This window comes from Grammomys surdaster, unplaced genomic scaffold (genome assembly GCF_004785775.1).
Source record: "Grammomys surdaster isolate TR1022 unplaced genomic scaffold, NIH_TR_1.0 126115, whole genome shotgun sequence".
NCBI classification, from domain to species: Eukaryota; Metazoa; Chordata; class Mammalia; order Rodentia; family Muridae; genus Grammomys; species Grammomys surdaster.
This window is the reverse complement of record NW_021620923.1, coordinates 954135-980977: the sequence shown is the minus strand read 5'-3', so window position 1 is coordinate 980977 and position 26843 is coordinate 954135. Positions and strand designations below refer to the sequence as shown.

Sequence of the window (26843 nt, the reverse complement as noted above, 5' to 3'; positions counted from 1 at the left end):
TCCTTTCCTAATGGAAGTAGAGATGGATTGCTGGTTATTATATTGAAAAAAATGCTAAAAGAATGAAACCATTGGTGTTGGTGTGTGATGGTGGATTCAGCAGTGGTGGGGTCAGTGGGAGTGGTCACATAAGGTGCTGGATACATACATGCCAAGAGATTATTTTACTTTAGGTAGTAAGCCTTGTAATGGATCACTAAACTGAACACTGAACAATAAATACAAACTTCTATCTCATGCATAAATGATGTGAAAAATAATCTCTCGAGACACAAGAAATGACTCACCGTTGTTCCCCTTGTTCTGATCAGGTAGGGAATAACCAAATCCCATGAGGTCTGTTTTTTGTTGAACTGAGGTTTTCCACTGTGGATCCGGAAGATCAACTGCCAGTTCGTGGATGCTGTTGGAATGCAGGATCTGGGTAGTGGCATATGGGGTGGCCTGTGTTATTTGGCTGGAACTGTTGTAAGTGGTTTTGGTAGTGAAGTCAATGCTGCTATAAATGGCTCCATCAGAAAGCATGGTTGCTGTTTTATCCCCTTGGCCTGGAACCGGAGGCAGCACATCTGCGGGGAACATAGGGAAACAAAACTATTTAATGATGCACAGGAACCCAAAACTATCAAGACTGAAGATGAAAAATATATGTGTCACACTGCCAGCCTGCATTGCAGCAGAGATTGGCTTCATGAGCCAATGAAGGGGAGATGATAAACAATCATTGTCAGACCATCAACCCCAGTGACAGGCTAGCTCGACACATGTCCTTCATGTCTCACTGCTTACTACATCTCTTCCCAAATTTCTTAGAGCAGGAATTAGAAATTTGAGATGTTTCACTATTGAGAAACATACCATTATTCACTTGTTTTTAAAAGCGAAGAAATGGCTAGCATTTGACAGAAGTGCTGCTAAAAGGGAAGCTGCAAATTACAGATGAAAACATTTCTTTCCACTTTAGTGAAAAAGACATAGAACATAACTGTAGTACAGTCCCCCCAAAAAATGGTCCAAAATTACAATTTCCTCACTATGAAATAGTATTTTTCCTGAAGTTTTAGCTTGATTTTAAGATGTTGAAAATGGAGAACAACTGATATAAAATGAACTTCTTTTTTGTGAACAACAAAGGAAAATTTTCATGAATAAGTCATTTTCACAATACAGAGGATTTAACACTAGGAAAAACAAGCACTCTTGGTGATCAGTGGGTTTGATTTATGCTACCAGCTCTGAGAGGTAGAGAATTATACTTTCACATTGTACAACAACAAAAGTAAAAATTAAACTTTAGGGATAACAATGGATATCAGTCAGCTTATTTTTCACTTGGGGATGTGAAGTATCTTTACCTGATGGTTTACAATTCAGATCTGCCACCTCTATCCTGGGCTTACTTTCTTCTTTCAAAAAAAAATCTAGAATTGGTGAGTCTTCGAACACAGGTTTTAGTCGTTTAGAATTAATATCTATCTGATTATAATGCTTTCCCCGATAACATACACTCTACAGACCTTGCACTCTAACTTGATGACCTCACGCCAACTGGTTTGTTCATTCTACAAAATATTTCAACTGCCTTAAAATTTAGACTTAATGATTCTCCATGGTACATGAAATAAAGACTCTTATAGAAATAGTGTTGCTTCTGAAACTTACTATAGATAGAGAATTTGTCTTCATGACAGAAAAGTTACAATCTATTTTTACACCAAAAAACTTCAGTTTAGAAAGGTTCTGAGCCCAGAACTACAATGTGTTTTCAGTGAAATAATTTTTCTTTACAGAAGTAAACATCTTAAATGAAGACTAGTGTGATCATTAATTATTGTCAATTTTATAACATTTCACTGCATTTTATAAGCAAGTAAAATTTATTTTCTAGATTTCAGAATTGCCCACTTTCTTATCCTTCTAGTTTTTTAGCTATAAACAACTATAAACTAATTAAAAGTTAAATATTAGTATCCTTTTACTCTTAAAATCTTCAGGTTTAATAATATTATTGATAATAATAATTAATTGATAATTAGTGGAAATGTTCTGATCAAGGAGTTTTCAGACTTGCTGGGTTTTTTTTTTTTTTTTTTTTGCTTTCTCAATACTTCCATCCATTGACAAGTCTTAGCTAAGTAGCCTCTCTCACAACATGGGCCTAGTCTCAGACATCTCAGACCTAAACCTCTCTAACATTTTAGCCTTAGATTATAGGACAGTTTATTTGTAGACTCTTAAAACATTTTTTGGTGTCCAGTTGATTAAAAAAAGGAGAACAACTAACAAAAAATGTAACCATATGTAACATTACTCTGTAAGGACATTGACTTTGGACACAGGCCCTCTGTCTCCCTGGTAGACTCAATTATAGTCAATATCCAAGTGAAAGTGGATCTATAATGTTTTTTTTTCAGGCTTCAGAATCGTTTAAAATTATCAGATATTTTTTGATCACTATCATATTTTCAATAATAAGTAAAATTATGTCCTAATTTTGAAATATTAGAATACTACTCATGAATATGTGTATGTGGAAGGGAGTCTAATGCTATCAGATGGTTTGGAACTGTGTGTCAGCGATTCTTCTAACAGGCTGCATCTGAACGGGCATCAATATAGTGACTTAGCACTTGCTATTTTTTTTTCATTTCTCCTGATTCCCAAGAACTCCCCCTTATTGCCTTGTTCTGCAACCTTCTTGCTGATACTGTCAAGTCTCAACATACTGATACATACTGATACTGATACAGTCACGACTGTTGAAGTCGTGAATTAAAGAAGTATTGCCCTGCAGTTGGCATCATCATACAGCATAGACCATCTTGGTTTTACTCATATTTATAAATTTATATAGATTTTGCTACATCATTTGCATGAACTACCCCCTGTTTTCACTGAGTCTTTAGTTACTTGTAGAAATATTCCCTTGGGTTTTATGACTTCCTATCCATCATTCTCCATCCGGTGGTGGGAAGTGAGAAAAACACTTGTTAATGAACAGTCTTGATAAGAGGCAAAAGTATTTGCTAGCAGGTTATCCTATTTGAATTATGATTTCTTGTATATTTAAATATGTATTAGAATCTCAATATTAAGGGAAAAATGTTAATGTCTTCAGTAAGTCTTGTATATGCCTTTGATTATATAAACATATCATATATTATAGTCAACTTGGAGAAAATGGCAGGATGCAGATAAAACACTCAAGGCTTTAAAATTGGATCTGTCCTACTTTCTCCATCCACAATTTAAGTTATTATTTTATTTTTTAAGATTTAAACTATATATTGTAACCTATTTTATAACTTTGTAAAAGATAGAACTTATTAAGCATGAAAAATATAATATGTTGGTTTTCCAAAATAAGTAGCAAATATTTAAAATGCCTAATACTCTGAAAAGAATACAGAAAAACCTACAAACATTCTTTTATTGTTCCCAGTGTGCACCTCTGAAACATTTCACTTCTCAAAAATAAGATGGTAATAAGGAAAAAAAAATCACAAATCTGCACATATACACTTTGGCTAAATTTGAATAAGATACCCGAGAAGTTAATGTAGCTTGCCTAACTCAGAAGATTCTTTATGCATGTATTTATTGAACATAGAATGTTGTGTTACTTGGATTCAAACACTAGTAAAAAAGTCAGCTATTCCTGGATGGGTATTGGAAACCCAATAATTTTTTAGAATAATAATTTTTGTGGAACAGCAGAGAGGACATAGTAGGGAGAATATATTTGGATGAATTTAGGCACAAATATTTCCCATGTGGTTTACACAGAGTTCAAAGCTGACCAGTCAATCATACAGCTTCCTTTCTATTGTCAATTGGAACATGATGGTCCCTATCAGCATGTTGATTGCATTCTATGGTTTATGTCAAATACTTCCTATACTGATCGCACTAAACAGAGATGTAGCCTTGACCCTGATACACATCCATTCAATTCTCCTTATACAGTTTTTTTATATACCTTTATTCAAGGAAGATATATTTTGGGGAAAGTAACAGCTATTTAGAACATGTTTTTACAGTAGGTAACTGAAATGTAAATACCCAATTAAAAAAAAGAAAATGATACAATCTGCCATAAAATAGTGTTGAGCTAACAGCTTGTGATTGATCATAAAATGATTTTCTATTTTAATTAAATCACTGTAAATCCATAGAGATATAGTAGTATGCAAAATTATTAGCAACTACTGATAGCTGGAAGTATTAGCAGCTACTCGTACGATTACACCTTTTATTTGCAATATCAATTATTAGCCACAAATCTTCAGAAGTTATTTTCTAAACACGTCTTATTTACTTAGCTATCTACTCTTCATAGATATATTATATAGTGGTTATTATATCAAATTTATATATTCCTTGAAGAGGTACTTGATAAAGCACACTGACTAGGACTAAATAAGCAAAACATGTAGAAAAACACTGAAATTCCTAGTTTCTAGTTTTATTGACGATGTGCTAATATTTGAAAAGTGAATGCTCAGTCAATATTTCTCTCCTCAATTATTAATGATTTCCTTAAGACCTTAATTTTACTTAAATTGATACAGAATTAAGAAGACTTGTCAACTTAAGTAGTTAGCAAATTATAGTTCTATGGCTATATGTCTTTATTGCCTTAATTACAAACAAAGATACCCCTTAAAATCAATTTCAATAGTGTATGTGTGTGTGTGTGTGTGTGTGTATGTGTGTGAGCATATGTGAGTGCAGGTGTCCTTACAGTCCAGAAAAGGAGCCGGAGTTACAAGTTGTTTAAAGCTGACTAATGTGAGTACTAGTAACCGTACTTCAGTCTTCTGACAATTGTATCCTCTTTGACACTAAGCCATCCACTCAGTCCCATAAGGAAATTTCAAATTTCTTTTTGCTCCCTGGGGCCCACACAGTTGGAGAAGCAAATTGAGATCTGCAAGCTTCCTTTTAGTTTTTCCTTGTATACATGTGACCTCATATTTGTTTACTTATAAACAAAACTAAATATGTTTAGAAGAAAAATGAAATAAAATAAAAATTCCAGATCACCAAACTAAAAGTAGACATCCAGATGACATATAATATTACTTTCATGTATACAACTTACCTCCACGCCCAAAATTTCCAATTTCGTTTGGGCCACTATTGCTGTTGTTCACTGGCAAACTCGTGGCTGGCCACGAATCAGCAAGCCACGGATAATTGGGATCACCAGCATTTAGAAGACCTGGACGGCTGAAACAGAAATGAAATGAAGATTAGCTTGTGGGGCTCAGTGAGAGATTTTGATATCATCCTTACAGGCTAAAAAGGGTAAGGAGATATAAGATTTTAATTGACTTCAAATTAAATTGCAAGTGCTCTTAAGAACTAAATAACTTTAGTAGTTCATTAAAGCTATACATAGATCTTCTCTGTCAGTGGGACTAAAGAGGCTTTGCCTGAGATTCTGCCCACATAAAAAGGAAATCAATTGTCCATCCTGGAACTAGTGGGAAATAGGAAGGAGAGTAGGATCTTGAGACCATCTTTTCTGGTAAGATGGTATCTCAAAAGTACAGTTCCTCTGAGTAGTGGCTCCTTCCCTGCCATTCCCAGAGAACTCAATCTGTTTTCTCTAGGCTGTCACCCTTACACAGAACCCTCATACTTGATTGGAGGTGGATAGTTTTAGGAAAATTAATTAACATTTCTTATACTTTTCTATCCATAGCACATTTCCATATTTCCCCTCACTAAAAAATAAAAAGGCTATTAAGGATAATTTTTAAAGGTAGTAAAAAATCCAGTTATGAGACTCAACACGTTAGCATAGTCTATGAAGAAAACTTCTTTCCTATCACATTTAATGAGGAGTTTTGTTATTTAACATAAAGATGGGATTCTGAGTCCTTTCCAGAATATTAACATATTTACAAAGAAACAGATCATCTATAATTGTTGTACTTTTTTTTGATAGACCCCTTCTGGTATAATCCCTAAGAGAAACATGTGTTTCTATGGAAACTGCAATAAGAAGATTCAATTGCTTCTTGCTATATCCGCTAGCTCTCATTAGACTTAATCTCTTTTTGCTAAAATATTGATTAAATGGGAGATTGGAAGTTATTACCAGAGCCTAATTACAATCTCCATATTGGCAAAGGGAAAACAGATGAGGATATATGGGTTTGTTATCAGCTTTTATCAATTTCAATTGAGTATCCAAAGTTGTGGAATCCAGTCCTATCAATCTACAGCCTATTCATCATCCATGAATCATTTACTTTGTGATCGATTATGTGTAATTGTTCACTCACAGCAATTTAGTGAGAGCCAATAAGGAGTCTTAAACAACAGCAACTTCATTTGCTAATGTCTAATTAATGCAATAAACATCCTGCTAACAAATGAACACATTCCTTGTGATATTTACTACTAATTTCTTCAGGGGCATCTGGGAGATATGAAACATCTGGACTTGATTCCTCTAAAGTGCACAACAGATAGACCATTAAACCTTGTGGTAAGCCATTCAATTCCTCCTAGAATTCTCAGACTTATAAGTGATCGTTTATTACAATAATAGCTTCTCACTACAGAATTTCCCCAGTACTGATTAAAAATAATAATAAAAAGAAACTCCTTAGCATACCTCCCATTGCTCATTAGTCCTCCATCTCCTCTTTGAAATGTTACTGTAATAAAAGAAAGACATACACACATAGTTAGTATTAATCACCACTAATAACAGCTACCTATTGGGCCTCAGTTTAGAGAGGAAGGCTGGGAATTACAACACAGTATAATTAACGGAATTATAGAGGTAACAACAAACCATGGCTTGGTTTGGGAAAAAGTCATCACTTGCTCCTAATTTAGTAGACTTTTTCAAGTTTCTTTAAACAAAATGAACAGCTAGAGTGGCAATTTGTGTTTAGATGTGAAAACTGGATCATGTGGTGCACATGCAGTCTTACTAGAAGGATGTCATAGCATTACTGTGGAAATATCAAATGTAATAATTTATTGATAACAAAGAATATCTTACTTGAGGAAACAATATACAAAAATTCACATTGAAGAGAACTAACATGGTTCTACTTGGTAATATACTTCTAATAAAAATACAGAAACTATTGATTACATGCATCACCCCGTCACAGATAATTTCAGGCATACTTCCAGGCATTATTCATCGAATGGTGCTAATTAAAGTAGACATAAACTGCTATTAATATGGAATATTATTCTCACAACAATGTAATTTGTGAGTAGTTGATACTGAACGAGTTCCAGTTATGTGTTAATATCTCAAGTTTTCTATCATACTAAGTAGATTATTAAAAACAAAAGCACCAAGGAACATCGAGTAGAATCAATGTCACGATTGCCATGATTCTTTTTCCTCCAATTAATGGTTTCCACTTCACAAGCCAGGGACATGAAAGTAGCCTAAAGCACTGACCAAAGGATTTGAATATCAGTGTACAACTTCTTTTAGATAAAATGTATTTGAGCTTCAATGTAATTCCCTTAAGCAGCTAAAAGTAGCTAAAGCTGAGTCTACTCAATGGTATCTACTCTTCCTACAAGAAAAGTGAATAGGCAAGTTCAGTGGAGTTACCTGTACACATAGTTTCAAGTTTATTTGTATAAAATTTTGTCACTAAATTATCAAACTAGACTTCTATGTAAAAGATATATGCTACTTAAAAATCTCTAGAAGGAAGAATTGTTAGGATCTTGCAATTTGGACCCAAATCTTTACAGACCAGCTAAGGTGATCACAGGGAATGATGGGTGAAAATTGAACACTTACCCTTGTCTTTAAATGATAGCAATTATATGCTCTATGATTCATTCGATGATAAATGTGAAAAATAATTTCTTGTTTAAAGAATTTGCTCATTTTAAATACAGTGTATTTTCCCAATGTAAAGACAGTTTTAATTTGAAAGTTTTCTGTGACTCATCATTTGCTTGAGCTTCAGATAGCAAGTCTGATCACTCTTGAATGTTTGCAAATTCCTAGTATTGCAAAGCTATCCCTTGAATGGTCATCAAGTAGGTAACATTTTCTCTTATAACAGCATCATTGAGTAATAAAACTTGAATTCTAAGGGTCTAGTATACTTAATGACTGATAATGTGGCTTCCAGAAATATCATGTAGGGCACCCACGTATACTGCTGTCTCAGCTTTTAGGAAGACACTCAATGTGCTATGAGACAATTGAGACATAACTTTTACATGTGTCCATAACAACTTAGAGACAGCTCCTCTAATAAAATGATACTGATTATCACTCCTCTTAGGGGCTTAAGATTTGATATCAGCAGTGCAACTATACCATATTGTTCCCATTTGATAATTAAATTTTAACATAAATTAATTAAGCAGTGATAGTGCAGGTATTAGATAAACTGAGTAGAACACACAAACCTATGTGAACACACACATGAACTGACACAAACTGAAACCAGTACTGCTGACTACCAGACCCTCATCTCATGCATCTTACTAGCTATGAGGTTTACAGCACAATACTAAGGCCAAAATGGAGTTAAGATGATGCTATATCATTGTGAGTATGCCAGAAGGCAGTGTTTGGTGGGCTACACTTCTGAAAATGATGTTAAAAGATGCTTAAAGGATACACCAGAAGATACATAGTTTTCCTTAATGAAGAGGCTCTTCCTTCCCATCCAAATTTTGGATGACATATATGACAAAAAGGCGTAAACAGACTAAAGACATTCAAATTAGCCAGTGACAAATTTTCCATAAAATACAAAGAATTATGGTTTAATACCCAAAACCTAATCAGAGAGTTAGCATTCTTTAGAGCTAATATTCAGTTATTGAATGCTATAGTGTGCTTTATATTTACTACTTGGGAATTAAATATAATTATGAAAGGACTTGGTTTTTAAAGTGAGTCATACTCTATGTTCAAACAAATTCATTTTCTCTTTGTATCTCAATCATCATTCAAAATCTTATTAAAATGGCTCTAGACATAGCAGGCTGCCAAAGATTCTATGAAGACATGTATTTTTGTATAACAATTACAAAAATATTTACAGGACATTATGTAATTATTTATATAAGTTAAAATGACCCTCACACATACAATTTGGTAAACATGAGACTCTACTATTTTGTATCTTTCTGTCCAAAAAATGAAGAAGGAAGGAGGAGATGAGGATACACACACACACACACACACACATCCATGTACTTCTTATCACACTAGCATTAACTACTGTCTTATCTTTTTGAGGAAGTAGGTATCCTTATATAGCCCTAGTTAGCCTCCTCATTGTATAGCACAATCTGTAGAACAGTCTGGTCCCTGTTCTAACATCAGCCTGGCCCTTCCTCCAGAATGATTGTATTAGGTATTTATCCTTAACTGGATTTTTTTTAAGTGAAGGTGGAAAGTGGGCAATATATTTCTTTCTTACTAGGTGCTTCAATTTGAAAATAGAACAAATCTAACAACAGAATAAAAGCAAGTGACAAATTATGAGAAAATTTGAATCGCTACAGTAGAAATTGTGTATGATCTTACAATAGCATTTTGAGAAGTCATGCAGAGAGAATTAAAAAAAATAATGTCATAGCCAATAGAGAGCTGGTTTGAGGCAGTTCTCGATTTCAAAGAAATATTTGCCCTGTTGTGGAAAGATCCAGGGATCAGCAAGGAGGATGCCTCGCAAACTCTGAGCCGCTGTTTCTTTAAGCACTGGCCAGTCACTTTGTGTGTATCAGAGATAAATTTGAAAGGACCTTGACTGAGAATCAGAAATTTCTGCTAGCATCTCAACATAGAAACTTCTAGGGAGCTACCTAGAGTAGCTTCAGACATGAACATCTAAAATATTTTAGAATTGCATTAAATATTTGAATTTTTTTGACATAAAAGTCAGGAGGAAAAGAGATTTTCCAAGTTTGTGTCATATGCATAGCCATTCTCTGCTTCTAATGTCACAAGGCAGAATTAATCCTTGTGGCATGCCTGCTAGAACTGGAGGGAAGAGGGAGGAAGTGTAACTATGAAGTAAATTGACATTTTGAAGCAAAGAAGCTTCTAGAGTGCCTATCTCTACTAGGTCACATTTTTCTCCTCCAAATTGAAACTTTAATATTACAGCCTAGCCTTCTTCCCCTTCATGATAATATGAATGTATTAATCCTTTTTAATAAGCATTAACGAAGCCTGGTAATCAGACTATAAAAACTCCATCAAATCACTGAGCTGTCTTTGCATAGCTCTGTCAAATAATTTCTATTTTACCAACAGTCCTAAAATCCATGCATAGAGTATTTACTCTGTTATAATGTCCTCAATCACATTAAATTGTTGATGTGTACAAAGCTTTCATAAGTATCGACCTTATAGATAATATTCACATAATATAACATACCTCTTTACAAGTGAACAGAGGCCATATTTCATTAAAATTTGATTAGTATAATAATTGTAAATTTAAAGAAAAGTAGGGGCTGAAGAGATTGCTCAGTGGTTAAGAGCACTGGCTGCTTTTCCAGAGGTCCTGAGTTCAAATCCCAGCAACTACATGGCAGCTGACAACTGTCTATAGCTCCACTACCAGGAGATTTCACTTCCTCTTCTTCCTCCACAGGAACCCAGCATGCAAATTGGAATACAGATATACACAAAGTCAAAACACTCATTCACATAATATAAATACATTAATTAAAATTTTTAAAGAAAAAAATGAGAAATGTGTATTCATGAGATACTTGTAATATTTATAAACACTATTCAGTTATATGTGTACATATAATGTATATTATGTTTCAATCTAATTCTTTTTTTTTTCAAAATTTAAGTGTTCACTATTTTGGCTATGAAAACTATTGCAATTGTTATCATATGTCTACTTTGTATCAAAAATTCATCTAAATATTTTTTATAAATCTCTCTTCAAATGTTTCTTACTTTCTATCATCTGAAGTTGTAAATTCTTCCTGCAATCAGAATCCTCTGACACAGGGAGCAGGAGAACACCTTCCTCTATGAAAATGGATGAAAATGTGACTACCTGCTCTATAGTCATGAAAAGCTACGGCACAAATAATGTGAGATATAAGGACCTATTGAACAACCATTTTCATGTGAAGACTTATATTACATATATACCCATGAGCAAAATGGTACCATGCGTTTGTATCTGAGAATTTAAGTATGAGAAGAAAATAATTGCAAAGAAGAAAATAATTGCAAAGAAGAAAGACTGCAAAAATGATGTGCAAGCTTGCCCTGAAAATCCCCTGCTTTTGGCTGTGCAGAGCAGCAAAACCTGTTTAGACTAGATTCTCCTCCAAGATGACTTGAATGCATGTGTCTGTATTTGTTCTTGATATTTGCTTATGAGATGAGGGTTAGTTTATTAGATTCTAGTAAATATGATAAATTCACTGGCACCCAAAGAAAGTTATCAACACTGAGAAACAGAGTTTTGTGTTTGTTTGTTTTTTCTCTTTTCAAACTTTATCAATACTACTTTTATAACAATGACAACAACAACAGCAACAACAACAATAATAAAAATAATAATAAATAATAATAATAATACAGCCAAGTTTCAGAGAAGACATGAGATACAGTGAGTGTTTGTCCTGAATATTGTATGTGGGCGGCCAGACTTCATGTTTCACCCTGCAAACTGTTTCTCTGCCTCCAGTAATTATTTCTTACTCCTTCGGTAGGAGCTAAGAATAGACTTGGGATAAAGGTGTAGGAAAAAGGGATGCTTTAGCCAATCTTGACCAGCTCTATAATCCTGTTTCTTATCCATTTAGCTTTATTCTTTATCCATTTAGCTGTGATGCCCAATAAAGAGATTATATCAAACGATTATCTATATTTTAATTCAATTTTCAAAATAACATAATCAGCCAGCTCATAAGTTTCCACTTAATACTTCAACGCAGCTTCGCATCATCCTATAAACATTTACACTTTTAAGTCATATAATGATCTAAAGCTGACTCTGAATTGACTTGATTTGTTGAAACTTGTGACTCCCACCATAAGATAATTATTAGAGATCACACAGACCTAAACCTGAAAGACTGCAGCCACATGTACTGATGAAACAGTAGACACTTCAGAAATCTCATCCTGATATTGAAATGACACTGCTCTAGTCTTATCTGACCTTGTATGCATAATGGTAAAATATCAAATTTCCAAGAGAAGTTTTGGTGAAAAGAAATATAAAAAAGACAAACACTGCACATTTACTCTATAGTTGTTATAAAATATGTTCAAAAAATTAATTCATAACTACTCTGTGCTTTTAGAATGGATCATCCACTCGTTCATGGAAACCATAGCTACAAACTGTTGAGAATATGTGCATAACTCTCCATTCTCATTTAAAATCTCAAGTTGTCTACTTTATGTACATACAAAAAAAGATAAACATCCTGAAAGTTAGAAGACCTGATACTAGGAAAGAATATATGGAGACACTATCACAAGCCAGATAGAAAATGCTACTTTCCAGGGATTTGGCAAATTTTCATTTGCTTCCCATCTAGGAGAGAGCAGGAATCCTTAGCAGGCAAATGACAAAGATAGAGGACATCTATCCTCAGAGTCAGCCATCTATCAATTAAGTATTAAAGTTTTTGAAAGGCTTCTCTCAGCTTGGCCTTCTTCCAAATATCTGAAGGGCAAAGCACACTCTGAGTTAGCAGTCCTTCTCCAGGCTCACGGGCATCAATCACAATGAGTCATGACAGTACAAAATGGACAATTCTTGTCAAGCTCAAAGACCAACAGATATTTTCAAGTTAAGTGCATAGGTTTTGCAAAGGACTGCTGTGAGAGACAGGAAGAGATGTCTGTCTGATGTAATTGTCCTGAAAGTGGAAACTGTGTGCCGTGAGAGCTATTCTACTAATCAGGAGTCAGCAATTGAAGAAGGATGGAAGTTTTAAAGGCACAGTTCCTCTAGTGAATACATTAGGACTTTTCATTACAGTGACTTCCACACTTTATCTGCTACTATTATCACTAAGTCAATTGAAGGAAGAAGCCCCCAAATGTCCTTGAGTTAAAAACCAGGCCTTCCTTATATTTTGTATGGCTGATATGAACATAACACAGAAAGACATATAGCTTAGTGACTGATGGAACAGATGGGATGATAGACAACAACTGGAGGAGTGAAGGGAAAGGGCTGGGCTATAAAAAAGGCATTGAAATACTATTGAAGAGTAAGATTTTGCCCCCATCACTTATTATTGACTGTCCCTTTCAGGGAAGGAACTCTAAATGGTGCAAGATTGAACACTTAGGTGATGAAGAGAAAGGAAACAGGCAGCTTTGACAACTGTGAAGAGATGATGGGAAACTTCTTGTCAATGGATATGATATGCCTTTTTAAGGCCTGATGAGTAATTAATACACTGCATTTTCATATGCTACAGACATGTAAGAACCATGTTGTAGTTAAGTCACTATATTTCTTGTTGTATCATAACGAGCAAGACAACCAAGTGAGTGTTATTTTTCCATATTTTCCTGTTAAGACATTGTATTCAATTTTCCATTTCTAGCATAAATGTTTTAATAACTGAATTTGACAGAGAATTTACCAGGTGTTAGAATGGTAAACCTAAGCTGGGCAGTGGTGGCGCACACCTTTAATCCCAGCACTTGGGAGGCAGAGGCAGGCGGATTTCTGAGTTCCAGGGCAGCCTGGTCTACAGAGTGAGTTCCAGGACAGCCAGGGCTATACAGAGAAACCCTGTCTAGAAAAATTAAAAAAAAAAAACAAAAAAATCAACAAAAAAACAAAAACAAAAAATAACAAAACAAAACAAAAAGAATAGTAACCCTAATTAAAACTTCTGTGAAATTCTGCAGAGTATGTGTAACTATCTCTAAGGAGAGTTACTACCTTTTATTGATGCTATGGAGAGTAGTGAAAACTAACTGCCGTATAAATTGTAATAGCATATAGCTCCAATCCTGAATTCATTCATTCAGCCACTGACAATAATTTTCATGTCTCTATCTCCCCCACTTCTAGACGCCCTCCTTCTCTTTCTGTACCAGCCACCAACTCATTTCTTTCTCGTTTGCAGATGTTTAAATGGGCAACGTCCAATATCCTTGAAGCCCTTTTGCTTTATACAAGAAGAAAAGTATTTTTGGAAGTGCCTCAGATCATCTAGGCTCTCTCTCCATTCATTTCTCCTGCAGCCATTTCTGCTTCCTTTCCTCCTCCTTTTGCTTCCTCCTATTCCTGCTTTTGAAAATGCTGCTTGCTCACACTGCAATAGACACCGATTTAAGGGAACAGTAAATCACTTCATTCATGCCTCATCAGTTTTATTAATTCTGGTGAGATTTTGGCTTGTTTGTCTTATTTCCATCTGGGACATTTCCCAGTGTAATCTGCATTGTGACATACTAAAAGCTGATTTTCAAGTATTTCCTTCTTTCTCCGAGAATTTTAATAACTCCCTTGTCTAAATACATGTCTCAGAAGATGTCTTTATACCACACAAGATCTCTGTGTGTGTGGATTTGAAGAACTAGAAAACAGTTGGACATTTTATCAGTGTCTACTCTTGCTATGCTTCGCTGGAGATACAAGCAGAGAGATTGCCTGTGGTCATAAAACTGTATGGTCAAGAGCAATGCACTGAAGCATGTTGCTTATAATTGCATTTTACCGAGCGGGTTTTTATAACAAGCCCAAATCATCCATTTGTTATTCCATTCCATTTCTTCCTCTCATCACATTACATTCCAAAAGATAAGAGGGTTTTATAGATGAAAATAGTCTCTTACCAGCATAATTGCTGAGTCCCTTTCTCTTCTTTCTTCTCCAGTATAACCAGATGCTAAAACCCATCAAAATTACCCAGCAGGCACCACCAATGCCAGCTATAAATGCCGGTTGCTTCACGACATCAGTGATTTGCTCAGTTATGCTGTTATTGTTTTCAGTAATGACAACTTCGTTACGTCCCCCTATGGAAGGAACAATGGTGTCAGTAAACAATAAGACAAATAATAGCAGGAATACAAACACATTATGCCAAAGGCACAGATATGTCCTTTTAAAGCTTAGCTGGTATTTGTTTTATGCAGAGGTTGTCAGAATTACTGATAAGAACACTTTAAGTTTAAAAGGAAGTACTGAATCATATGAGTGCCATTGGAAGGTTATTTTTTTTTCTTATTTGTCAAAGAAAGACTCTAAACCACTTACAGGTTTATAATACAATATGATATTATAAACAAACATTTGAACCCCTACTAGGAACTAAAATGACAGATACTTTTCTTAAATTAGATAGTTTTTATTTTTTATTTATTTACATTACATCATGATAGCTGCACTCCTCTGGTCACTCCCTCCTACAATCCGTCCATCCATCCCCCAACTTCTCCTCTGAGAGAGAGGAGCTCCCCTCCAGGTTATCTCACAACCCTGGCGTATCAAGTTCAAGTGATTCTTTATCAATGTTCTCATAACACTGATACTTGTGAATTGCTTTTCTCTACTGTTTTGCCTATTTTCAAGAGGGATATTTCACAAGGTAGTATAATTTCATATAACCACTGATATTCTAACGATGATGTTATATACAAATACGCTTTCATTTTGGATAAGGCTTACAATTCCCTAGATAGAACAGTAGCAATTATGAAAACATCAGTTCTTGGAGCTCAATATGTATAATTAAAACATTAAGAGATGCTAAAATGTATGTATCTCCTAAGATCAGTTAAAAGTAATCTGACTTTTAACACTGAATCAAGGCATGTTATGTTTCAAAACTTTAGACCTCAGAAAATCAACTAAGCAAATCCCAAACCATACTTAAAAGCTTGTGGACTTGAAGAAGTATAAGGATGTTGAAAAACAAAATTTAAGGCATATTTAAAAGCTTAAAAACTTAGAAAATGAGAAACAAGTGAATATAATGTCAATATCATTTCTGGTCAGTATTTAATCTGGTCAATATTAAGCACACATGCACACGCACACACACACCACACATATTGGATTCATTGTGATATTTCTTTTCTTTCTTTTTGAGGACTTTCTTTATTATTACTGTAAAATGCATTTGCTTTTAAAGTGGTTTTGTAAGTAGTCTTCCTTCTCTTCGAGACAAGTGTCAAGCTTTTAGATATTTTGGGTTATCTTAATTGAGCTTAGTTAGAAAATCGGAGTGTTACTGGTACCTGGCTTATGAAACTGTTCAGTCTACAACTTCCCATGCATGGGGAGAGTTCCAAATCAAAGTGTGATCAAGACCTCAAAATTCCAGAACTTGAGGTCTTTGCTAGAATGAGAATTCATTGTGTTCTAGCGAGGGTAAGAGGAGCACACCTGTGTGCCATGTGGCATAAAGAATCACTTTAAGAGTCCTTCAGCTGGTTTTTCAGACTTATCTGGTGAATTGCTTAAGATTGAAGATATCATGGAGCTCAAGTAATTTCTAATCTACCCTACTTATCTTTGCTTCCAAGACAGAAAATGAAGACACATTCCTGGGCTTTTCTTGCCATCCAGTGACTGAATATGAGACAATGGTCTGTAGACAGGGATGAGTCACATTGTTTTCAGCTCTAACCCTTAACTTTTCAGTGACAGGTCTCAGTCCTCTTTCTTTTTCCTCATGTGTTAGAAACCAATGTGTGCTGGCATTCACTGTGTCTTTAAAAAGTAGAAAAGTTCTTGTTTGGGAGAAAATAAATTGCTGAATGACTTTGGAATAGAAAGGACAGTCGCCGTTCTTCAAACCCATCTTTAACTGGGCTACAAGTTAAGAAACAAAATATTTGTTGTTGGTAAATAAATAAAATTGCAAGCTTATCTATTATAAATGCTAGAATTTTCTTACATATATATGTACATGTATATATATATATATATATATATATATACACACATATAGAAATACTACACATACACACACAGGGACACACATACATATATTTCATTACTATATATATTTTATGCCTTTTCATTTCTAAAGTAAGTTCAATTACATAATAAATCTTTCTTATCTGAAATATATGCATTGTTAGATGTTGTATGTGTAAACATAAAAGTTGTATTTTAATATCATATTTTAAATAGGTTATCTGGTGACTTTTTCCCTATTAGCAGTTACTACAAAGCCAACAAAGATCAATCAAACAAACAACAACAAACCCCAAATCCCTGACAGAGCATACAGCAAAGAGTAAAAGAAGACTTGCTCCATTTTAAGGGGAGTCCTTAAAATGTTTCATTCAGCACTGTGCTATATTTCTGTAAGCCATGGTCTATTATGACTTCTTAAGCTAATGGTTGTAATGGTTGTTAAAGCAATGTTCTCAATTGTCCTAAATGGAGCCCAGACAAGGGTGGCGGGACCCACTGTGCTCTACTTTTCTTGCAGACAAAAAGAAAGTAATGAAATATAGTACCTTCCTCCCATTGGAGAGTAATGAAGAACAAAGTAATTTGTTGGAATGAGACTTAATTAGACACATCAGTTTCAAATGTATTTATTTCTGTGACAGCATATAGTTCTACAAATGATCGCCATCTCTCCATGATGAGCATCAAAGATGAATAACGTTTTAAAAAAGGCTTTATTATTAAGAACGATTATTGAAATCTGTATCTATTTGATCTATTGAAATCTTTGATATTTGAGGCACTGTTTGGTATGGATGAATTTTTTTCACATTTTGTCTGTTAGTTTAACTACACTGTTTCACATGAAATCTGCTTTCACATAGAAAGTTGCTAAAACAAAACAAAACAAAAACAAAAAGATTAAGAATAATTTGAATCTGTGTAAGTTTATGCATCCTATTTTACAATATTTAAGTATAGGTTTCTTCATAACACTGAGATGGAATAACTGAAATTTTACACAGTCTGGCATATCAGAAGTCTAAAATTATGAACCACAAACTGCATCAAATGCCAGTGCATGACTTAATTAGTAAAAGGAAGAGAAGGTAAGCTGGAGTCACTTTGCATGCCTCTTCCTGTATGTACTATACAATGGGGGAAGCATAAATTGAAACAGAAAAGTAGATTAGCCATCATTAAGCTACTATTTGACTGAGAAGTAGCAGTTGTGTAAAGAGCATTATCAGACAAGATGTGAAGCTTGATATGGGAGGATAATTAAAGAAACAATTAGGAAGTGTCTCAGGATAGCAGTAGATATTAAAAAGAAGCAAATCTCTGGAGGACAAAATCTTTTCTGGGTCGAACTGGACTTACACATGTGCATGTCCTCATTTCTGATACTACACTATTGTGTTCCCTGTTTGCCTCTTGAGTATAGCATATTCTAATTACCTGAATAGGAGACAGGAAAGTCGTTTTATTGTTTTATTTCTAGAAAAATTTGAACAATTGTTTGCCATACTAGCATGGATTATAAAGGGTGTTCAAAATCCAGTTAGGGACTCAGTCTTCTAGAAGTAATGAAATTCAGTAGAACTTTGCAATTTATTTAACATAATCTAAATTAAATCTATTATTTTGCTAAGCTACAATTGTTCGGAGAAGAACTGTGCTTGTTATGACACAGCATTGATATTACATAATGTTTTCTTGGTTCCAACAGAAAGAGGTCTCCAAAATATTGTGTGTAGACAACGACAAGAAAAAGAAGAAAATTTCTTCTGCTTTAAGAAATTTCTTATTTACCATGTACAATAGAAAAATAGGCATAAAACGGAAGTATAGTTATTTGGCAATCTCACTTATCTTTGAGTAAGAAAAACCATATTGAGTAAATACAGCTCATGTTTGTTTCCCTTTTAGGAGGTCTCAAGAAGAATTATCCTTTTCTTCTAAAGCAAAGTACCTTGGTCCATCAACAATGATGTAATTTATAATTGGAACCTACAGTGAAAGGAGATACACTCATGTATATTTTTGTTTCATTTCATCTTGTTTGGAGACAGAGTCTCTGTATGTAGCTATAGCTGGCCTTGGGGTCAGTGTACAGCCTATGCTAGTCTCAATGTAGTGAATTTATTCTTTAGCCTTCATAGTAATGTGATTATAGACTACCAGTATTTGACATCCCACCTGGACCTTCATATCTTCAAAATAAAAGGCTTATTTATAACGACTTTAAATAAAATATATACTTGTGCATACACATGTATATGAATATATGTATATTTAAATCCTTTTGAGTATACCTGTATTTTTTCCTTACTCCAATTTATTTCAGAAAATCTCAGAAGGGCAAGTTTGTAAGTTTCCCTCAGGTTAAGGAATTAATTCAGTCTGAACAACTAATTAAGAAGGGAAAGGCAATTTAGAGAAAAGGTAATACTTTAACTTTTCGTCTCAATGCCATCCATTCAGCAAACAAAGAAAAGTTGAGAAGTCTAAAACATTTAACATTATGACTACATACAAAGTATATCTCTCTTCAGGAGAAGAAACAGTCACTCAGAAATTGGTGATATCCTGTCCTGGTAACATTTCCCAACATTAGAAAATCAATGAATGCTTTATCAACTCTTAATGAATGTATACTCTATGTTTTCGTTTAGTGTATTGTCTATATAGAGTGAAGGGAGTTGAAAGAGTTTACAGACTAGAGCTGCATCGAAGCCATCTTCACTGATGAGCTTTTGGTTCCCTTAATGACATCTTCAAGCCCTACATTGTAAGCAAGCTGGTTGCCACAGTGATAAAACACTATGCCATTTACATGACATGTCCGAGTTCACAGCTTAAAATGCTAGAATGATAGAGAATTTAAAGGAAGCCAATATGTAGAAAGGAACCATTTGAGAACAATGTTCACCATTAACAAAGATCATATTAAAATAATCAAAATTCCTCTGGTATGGTTAATATTACCTAGTCAATAAATATTAAGGAAGAGACAACATAGGTTGTATCAAAACTTCTGAAGAACATAGGGGAGCGGGAGACTTCCCACCTACTAAGGGCATTCAGCCTCATTCAAAAACCTGACTGAGACACTAAAAGATAAATAAGACACAAGAATGAAAAGATTCTCCAATCAGTGTCCTTTATGAACACAAATTCACAATTCTTTATCACACGATACTAAACTAGATCCAGCAACAGACACGAGGAGTATAATAATGACCAAGTAGAATTCATTCTCAGGAATACAAAGATGATTTACCCTTTAAGGCTCTTTAGTGGAATTTAGCATGTCAACAAAAGTGGAGAAAGAAATATTAAAATGAAGTTCACATATAACATAAAAACTAGAATAGTCTTCAAACCATTTGACACAGTGGTGCACAGTGGTAGATATGACTTCCGTAATGAAAGCATGTATTATGTTCCTAGGAAGCACTCACTGCTACATTTACTCAATTTGACAAATAGATTCAGTGCCTTTTCGATTGCAATTCCTTGATGCCTTTATAGAACTTGACCGTCTGATTGGAAAAATATGTAGAAAGTAAAAGGCCTATCCTGGCCACAGAACATTTTTGTAGAAGAAAGTGATGGCATTTTCAAATTACCAAATTTTAAAGAGCCTTTACTAGAGCAATGTAAACACTGTCGTTTGGTATATATAAATGCTATAAACCCTGAAAGGGATTCATATACATTTACTTCATTAAGGGATTGGTCAAAAGTTTCTGTCCATTCCATTTAATAAATTTATAGAATATGTAAGCCTTTCAATGCCATGCAATTACCTGAAGATCAATTATCATCCTAGGCATAAAAGCTAATTATAAAGCTTCCAGAAAAAAATTAAAGGGCCCTGTGTAGAGATATAACACTATTTCTCTGACAACAATATATACAAAAGATAAAATTGCTAAATTGTACTTCATTAAAATTCAACACTTATTGAAAGGCACTATTAAAATAAATAGAGAACTCATGGACTAGAAAAACTCCTCTCTCTCTCTCTCTCTCTCTCTCTCTCTCTCTCTCTCTCTCTCTCTCTCTGTGCGTGTATGTGTGTGTATTTGAAATGACCAAGAACTTCATCCAATATTCAAAGAAAGAAGAAATTAGTATAGGTAAAGTTGTTACACATCATTAGCATGAAATTAATTTGAAGCTAAAATCATAAAGATGCACACTTTACATCCACTGGAATGCTTCCTGTTATAGAATGGCAATACCAAATCTCAGTGATAATGCAGAAAAGCTGAAAGTTCTTTTTCTGGTTTCTGGAAATTTCAAGTTTTACAATTTTCAAATTGTTTAGAAACTTCAAGAAACATTAACAATATATAATCCTATTATCTGTTAATGCTACATCCAAGGATTTCTTCCAAGGAATAAAGATATGTGTCTTACAAAGGCTCCCACAAGAATTCACATTTTATAAATAAAAAGTTAGATTAAAAAATAGAGCATATACAAAGGATTCAACACAATTCAGTAAACAGGCATTAAAACTGGAAAATACAGAAAGAATCTCAGAACACCACTTGAGTCAAAGGCCAGGCACAAATTGTCATGTTCTAGGTAAATTCATTCATATTCTTATCAAGAACAGATAAACATCACCTCAAATGATGGGGAAAGCTTTTATTCAAGAATTTGATGCCGATAAGGGCCTGATATGGATGTCTCCTCAGAGGCCTTCAAGAGTCTGACATATTCAGAGGCAGATGCTCACAACTAGCCATTGAACTGATCATGAGGTTCTCAATGGAGGAGCTAGAGTGAGGACTGAAGGAGCTGAAAGAGTTTGTGGCACCATGAGGAGAGCAACAATACCAACCAACCACAGCTTCCAGGGTCCTAACCACCAGCCTAGGAGCACTTATGGAGGGATCCAGGGCTTCAGCTGAATATGTAAGAGTGGAGGGCCCTGCCGGGCACAGGTGGAAGAAGAGATCCTTGGCCTCATGAAGGCTGGATGCCCCAGGGGGTGGGAATTTTGAGGGTGGGGAAGTGGGAGTGGGGGGGTAGGTGGGGGTTACATCCACGGAGAAGAAGGAGGAGGGGTAAGGGGATGGGGGGTTCCCGGGTGGGTGGGGGATGGGGTAAGGGGATAACATATGAAATGTAAATAAAATATCCAATAAAAAAAAGAATTTGAATAGAAATAGATGAAGTTTTCCTTTTACTTGTATATTTGCATTATCAAGTTCTTTTAGGCAGCTTCTCATTTTGACACATAGTGGCATAGAGGAAGTATACAGCTTTCAGTCAAAATACACTCTCCAGTGATTGCCTTGTTTTTCTATATTTCCATTGAACCAGAATTACTAGTGGATCTATTAAATACAAGTAATTTCTTTTAGCGAAGCTTTAATAATAAAACTTTGTGGTGGTAGCTATAAGATTATAAGACATATATGCAAATACTTGTTTGTGTGAATTATATGTATGGACTCATGCTAACTAATCTACTTGCCTATATAGCTGACAAACAACTCTCACAAATACTGTGATCAAGATGAATACCCCAAACCACTGTCTGTCTTATTGTCCAAGGATAGATGCAAAGTTCAGCCTCTATGGACCGATACTCACCAATAATTATCGGCTGTGGTTCACTTTTTACTCCAACCCCTGCACTTGTACTAGCTGCCACTTCCACCCTGTACTGAATTCCAGGGAACAAGCCACCTATTACTACAGAGCGAATGGCTGCATCCACCGTTTTATTGATATGGAATCGAGTTTCATTTCCCAAACACCAGATCTGTAGAAAGGGAAAGCAAAAAGAGACAGTATGAAATTCCCTATCTGAGAATTTGGCTATTATAATCAAATAAATATTTGTTCATAGTGACTAATCTATTATATCATCTTATAAAGGTGTTTGTAAATGACATCCTAGCCATCCATACCTAGCATGCTGTTTTCCAAATTCTGGAGAGATATAAAAACACATAAAAATATCAAAAAAACCTATTGCATTGAATTTTTTCAATGTTTAATGTATAACCACGTCATGATTTAGCAAAATTGTATTATAAAAAGTCCGACACAGTTTGCATCTTAAACATCAATGGGAATAATGAAAAAACAGGGATATTTTTCATTTACATGAATCATTCCATAAGTGCAAAAATGAGACAATTATTTTTTGCTGTCCTTCTGAAATCTAGTTTCAATGGCCATACTTTTTTTTCCATGGGAAAACACAATGCAAGCTGGCCTTGGCAGTCCTGTTCACTCCCAGCCCAGTTTTACATTCCTCACACTCAATTATCTCTCCTTGATAAGACAGGAAAATGTGGGTTTAGTGAGATCTTTACTTCTACTTCGAGCCACTCCTTCCATCATTTTCAATCCTATTATACTGGAACCTACTCCACTCTCGATTCTCCAAATGGGTTGTAAGTCTCTGACCTTGATATTAGCTTCTCATTCCCTATGCCTTCTTGCCCTTGCCTGTAATACAACCAAAGCTGACACTTCATTTTTGAGCCCCTAGGGACAGGTTATGTAGCAATGGTCCTAAGAGTTATTGAGAAAACATCCTATAGGCCTCCCTTTGTTAGTATGGCTTACCTTATATTCCTGAATAATGCCATTCTGGTGGTCAGCTGGTGGAGGATCCCAGGAAACACTAATGCTTGTGCTGTTGTGGCTTCCAACTGTCAGCACAGTGACAGACTGGGGAGGGGCACTTGGGGCTGCAGAGAAAATAAATGGATTGAAAACAACAATTTCTGGTATGCATGTGCTTACAGAACATGAAAATAAAGACAAGACTTTTAAGGTTCTGCCTTCCAGTTGTTTGGGATCTGCCTATATTTTTTAACAACTGACAAGATATTTATAAGCAATCTTTAAGTTCAATGCATATTTTAACATGGATACAGTGAGTAGGAGTATTATACGTTCAATAACAAACTAACCAGATTGCATTCTTGGCTGTTTTCCTGTGTAGGACAGTGTGTTGCTAGTTTTAAATCTTTCTGATGACCTTAGAACATGGAAAAAACACTCATCTCAGTTTTGAATATGATTTCCACACTGTAATATATTTACTGATGTCAAACAAGAAGTCAGAAATTAAGACCAGAATGTTGGAATCTAGAAATTATGTGTTTTATCTTTAATATTTTGTAACAACTGCATGTCTAGAAGAATATATCACAATACTTGAATCAAAAATATTCTCAGATGATTTACTCCAAAATGCAAACAAGAATTGTTTCTATAAGCTGGCCTTTTTTTTGTATTGCTTGAGATAAGGTTTACTATGTAAAAACAAAAATAAAATTATAAATCTCACTAAAAAATAATACAATGCTTTTCTTTCTATACTGGGACAAATAATTGACTATTAAGAACTGGCTTATAATTTAAGGTTTAAAATGTATTTTATGTGGCTGGGTAAGGGACTTTCCAAATAAAATGCTAACAGGCTCATGTTGGGTCAGATGTGAAATGGGGATTTTCTTTTTTGATTTCCGACAGTCATTCTCTTTCTTTATAGTTTCTCCTATAACTAATTACAACCATGCTGAGAAGCGTAGAGTGAGGAGCAGTTTCTGAATTTAGATTGCAGGGTGCCCTTTTCAGGGATTCCCAGAGCTAGGAAACATTCACTAACTGTGCAGAACTCAGCCATTATCAGTGACCTTCTTAATTTAACTCAATAGTAGAAAGAAGAACATTGGAACATTGAGATACCACTAAAAATCTGTCTAGAGAGTTAAAACAAAGAGTTGTGGACGACTAAATGCTTTCTTTAACGATCAATGCCTTCATAACTTCACAATTTGTACTCCTTACAAATATCCTCAAATACATTTCAAAGGCCGGCTAAGGAGGTGTCCCATGTTTGGTAAATTAACCACAGCACATTTCATTGATATGACAGTTGGATTGAGATAAAGACAAAGAGTGACAGCTGCTAATGCAATTTGCTACTTTCTGTCCCTTTACGCGACAGTGCCTCTCCAAAAAGTAGCACTGACATAAATCTGACCACTTGTCTACAAGCTTTGCAGTTATTAAGTAGTAGAGTGCAATGAAAGCTAACACTTGGAAGCTGAGCTTCCCTTCTCCTTGTTGTTAGCTAAGCAGGAGAAGTCTGAGCTGCTCCCTGACAGGTCAATTATTCCAGTACTCAGTTTCTTTCTCCAGATCTGAAAGAACGTGAATCACTGTTCATTGCTCTCAGACTCAGTCCAGATGAGTCCATTTGTTACATTCATCAGGCCACAGAAATGTGGACCAAATACAGAAAAATGTCTGTTCCACAAAAAAGTCTACTGCAGTGAAATTGGCTTTTGGAACAAGGCTTAAAGTTATCTTAAGTTATAATTATTCGCCTGGTGGAACAAATTTGCAGTGTAGGTGAAGCTTAATAGAACATAAAGATTATTGGAAATGTTAGTATTTTTTTATAAATCTTAAAAGTAGTATGTTTTCAAATGTATTCACTTCTGTCTATGTTGATGTATCTCACTGCAAATCAACATGAAGTTAATATCTTTTATTGTGCATGAACATCAGCCTGTTGGTATTTGTAGCTTGTTTACAAAAGGCTGTTTCTTGTGTCATTTGACACAAAATGTTTTTAGGGTAAACACTCTTACAGAAAGTGTACACATGGCAGTACAGTTGTGTTCTCACTGTTTTTACTTTGAGGGCAACATCCACTAAAAGCTTCTCATTGACTAAAAGTAAAAAGACTGGCTAAAGTGTCACTATGAGCTGACATCATAGTATCTGTGGTAAATCTGTTCTAAATATGGGACAGAGAAGTGGAATTCTTCTAAGAAGATGGCCAAAGCATGTGTCAAAAAGGCTTCCAAAGAAGAGATGGTGGCTTACATTGACCTTCCCTATGAAGAAAACAGAGTGAGAGATGCCAGGCTTCACTATATCCTCAATCAGTGGTCACCATAAGACTGTTTGGTGAGTGTCTTACAGAATGTCTTCTGAAGCCAAATGAGTGATGTCCTCATTAAAACATAGGAGTATATTATGATCAGATTCAAATGTCCTAAAGCTGAAGGTATAGGGCCAACTTTTAAGAAAAGATTAATATTATTTTTTCTTTTGTTTTTCATTTTGGTCTTTTTGTGAGACATACACTCAAACCACACACACACACAAGTCACACATACTTTCACACACACACCCTCACACATCCTCACACACCCTCACACACACACACCTCACACATATTCTCACACTGACACACTCACAGACATTCATACACACACTCACATACACACACTCACACACACTCTCACACAGACACACACACTCACATACACACTTATTCACTTGCACAAACACTGACACTCATATGCTCTCTCACACACACTCTCATACACACTCATTCACACACACACAATCAAATACATGTGTACACACACACACGTGTATTCCCACCATTTCACTTCATTTTTTTCCTGAGAGTATTTGGAGAAAATTACACTCCTGGATTCACTCATATATGATCCTTTTATGGTCTTCCAATTAATATAAGCAAGAAGTATAAAAGAAACAGGCTAAATACAAGTTGTTTTTTTTTTTTTTAACTGAAGACCATTACTGACCTTCCTCAGTAGTACGGACTGTTTTCGATTCACTGTCCATTCCTTGGAACTCATTAAAATATGGCCTGACTTTAATTTCATAAGTCACTCCCTTTTTCAGATTCACAAGGACAGCACTCCTCTCAGTTGGGACTTTGGCATCTAGATTCTGCCACACAGTTGAGGCTTGTAGGCCAGAAGTCTGACGGTACATCACTCTGTAGCCCTGAATAAACTGGGGTTGTCGGTCCACCTGCAAAACGGCATAGTACAGTTCAAAAAAATCAAGGAAGACATTGCTGAGAATGTTGCCCCTCTCTGGCCTCCACATGGCCATCTGAGTGACAACAAG

The 26843-nt window shown here is 35.1% G+C and overlaps 1 protein-coding gene across 3 annotated transcripts in view; it reads right to left on the bottom strand.

Moving 5' to 3' along the window:
• Robo2 (roundabout guidance receptor 2) overlaps positions 1-26843 on the bottom strand; it is a 497708-nt gene that overhangs the window by 46301 nt on the left and 424564 nt on the right. For all 3 annotated transcript variants that reach the window (XM_028756254.1, XM_028756255.1, XM_028756252.1), the window contains exons 15-21: positions 26513-26744; positions 23499-23623; positions 22512-22683; positions 14822-15004; positions 6632-6674; positions 5105-5232; positions 288-569 (exon numbers count right to left, since the gene is read on the bottom strand). In XM_028756254.1, the coding sequence (XP_028612087.1) occupies positions 288-569; positions 5105-5232; positions 6632-6674; positions 14822-15004; positions 22512-22683; positions 23499-23623; positions 26513-26744 (1165 nt within the window). The remainder of the gene's footprint in view (positions 1-287; positions 570-5104; positions 5233-6631; positions 6675-14821; positions 15005-22511; positions 22684-23498; positions 23624-26512; positions 26745-26843) is intronic.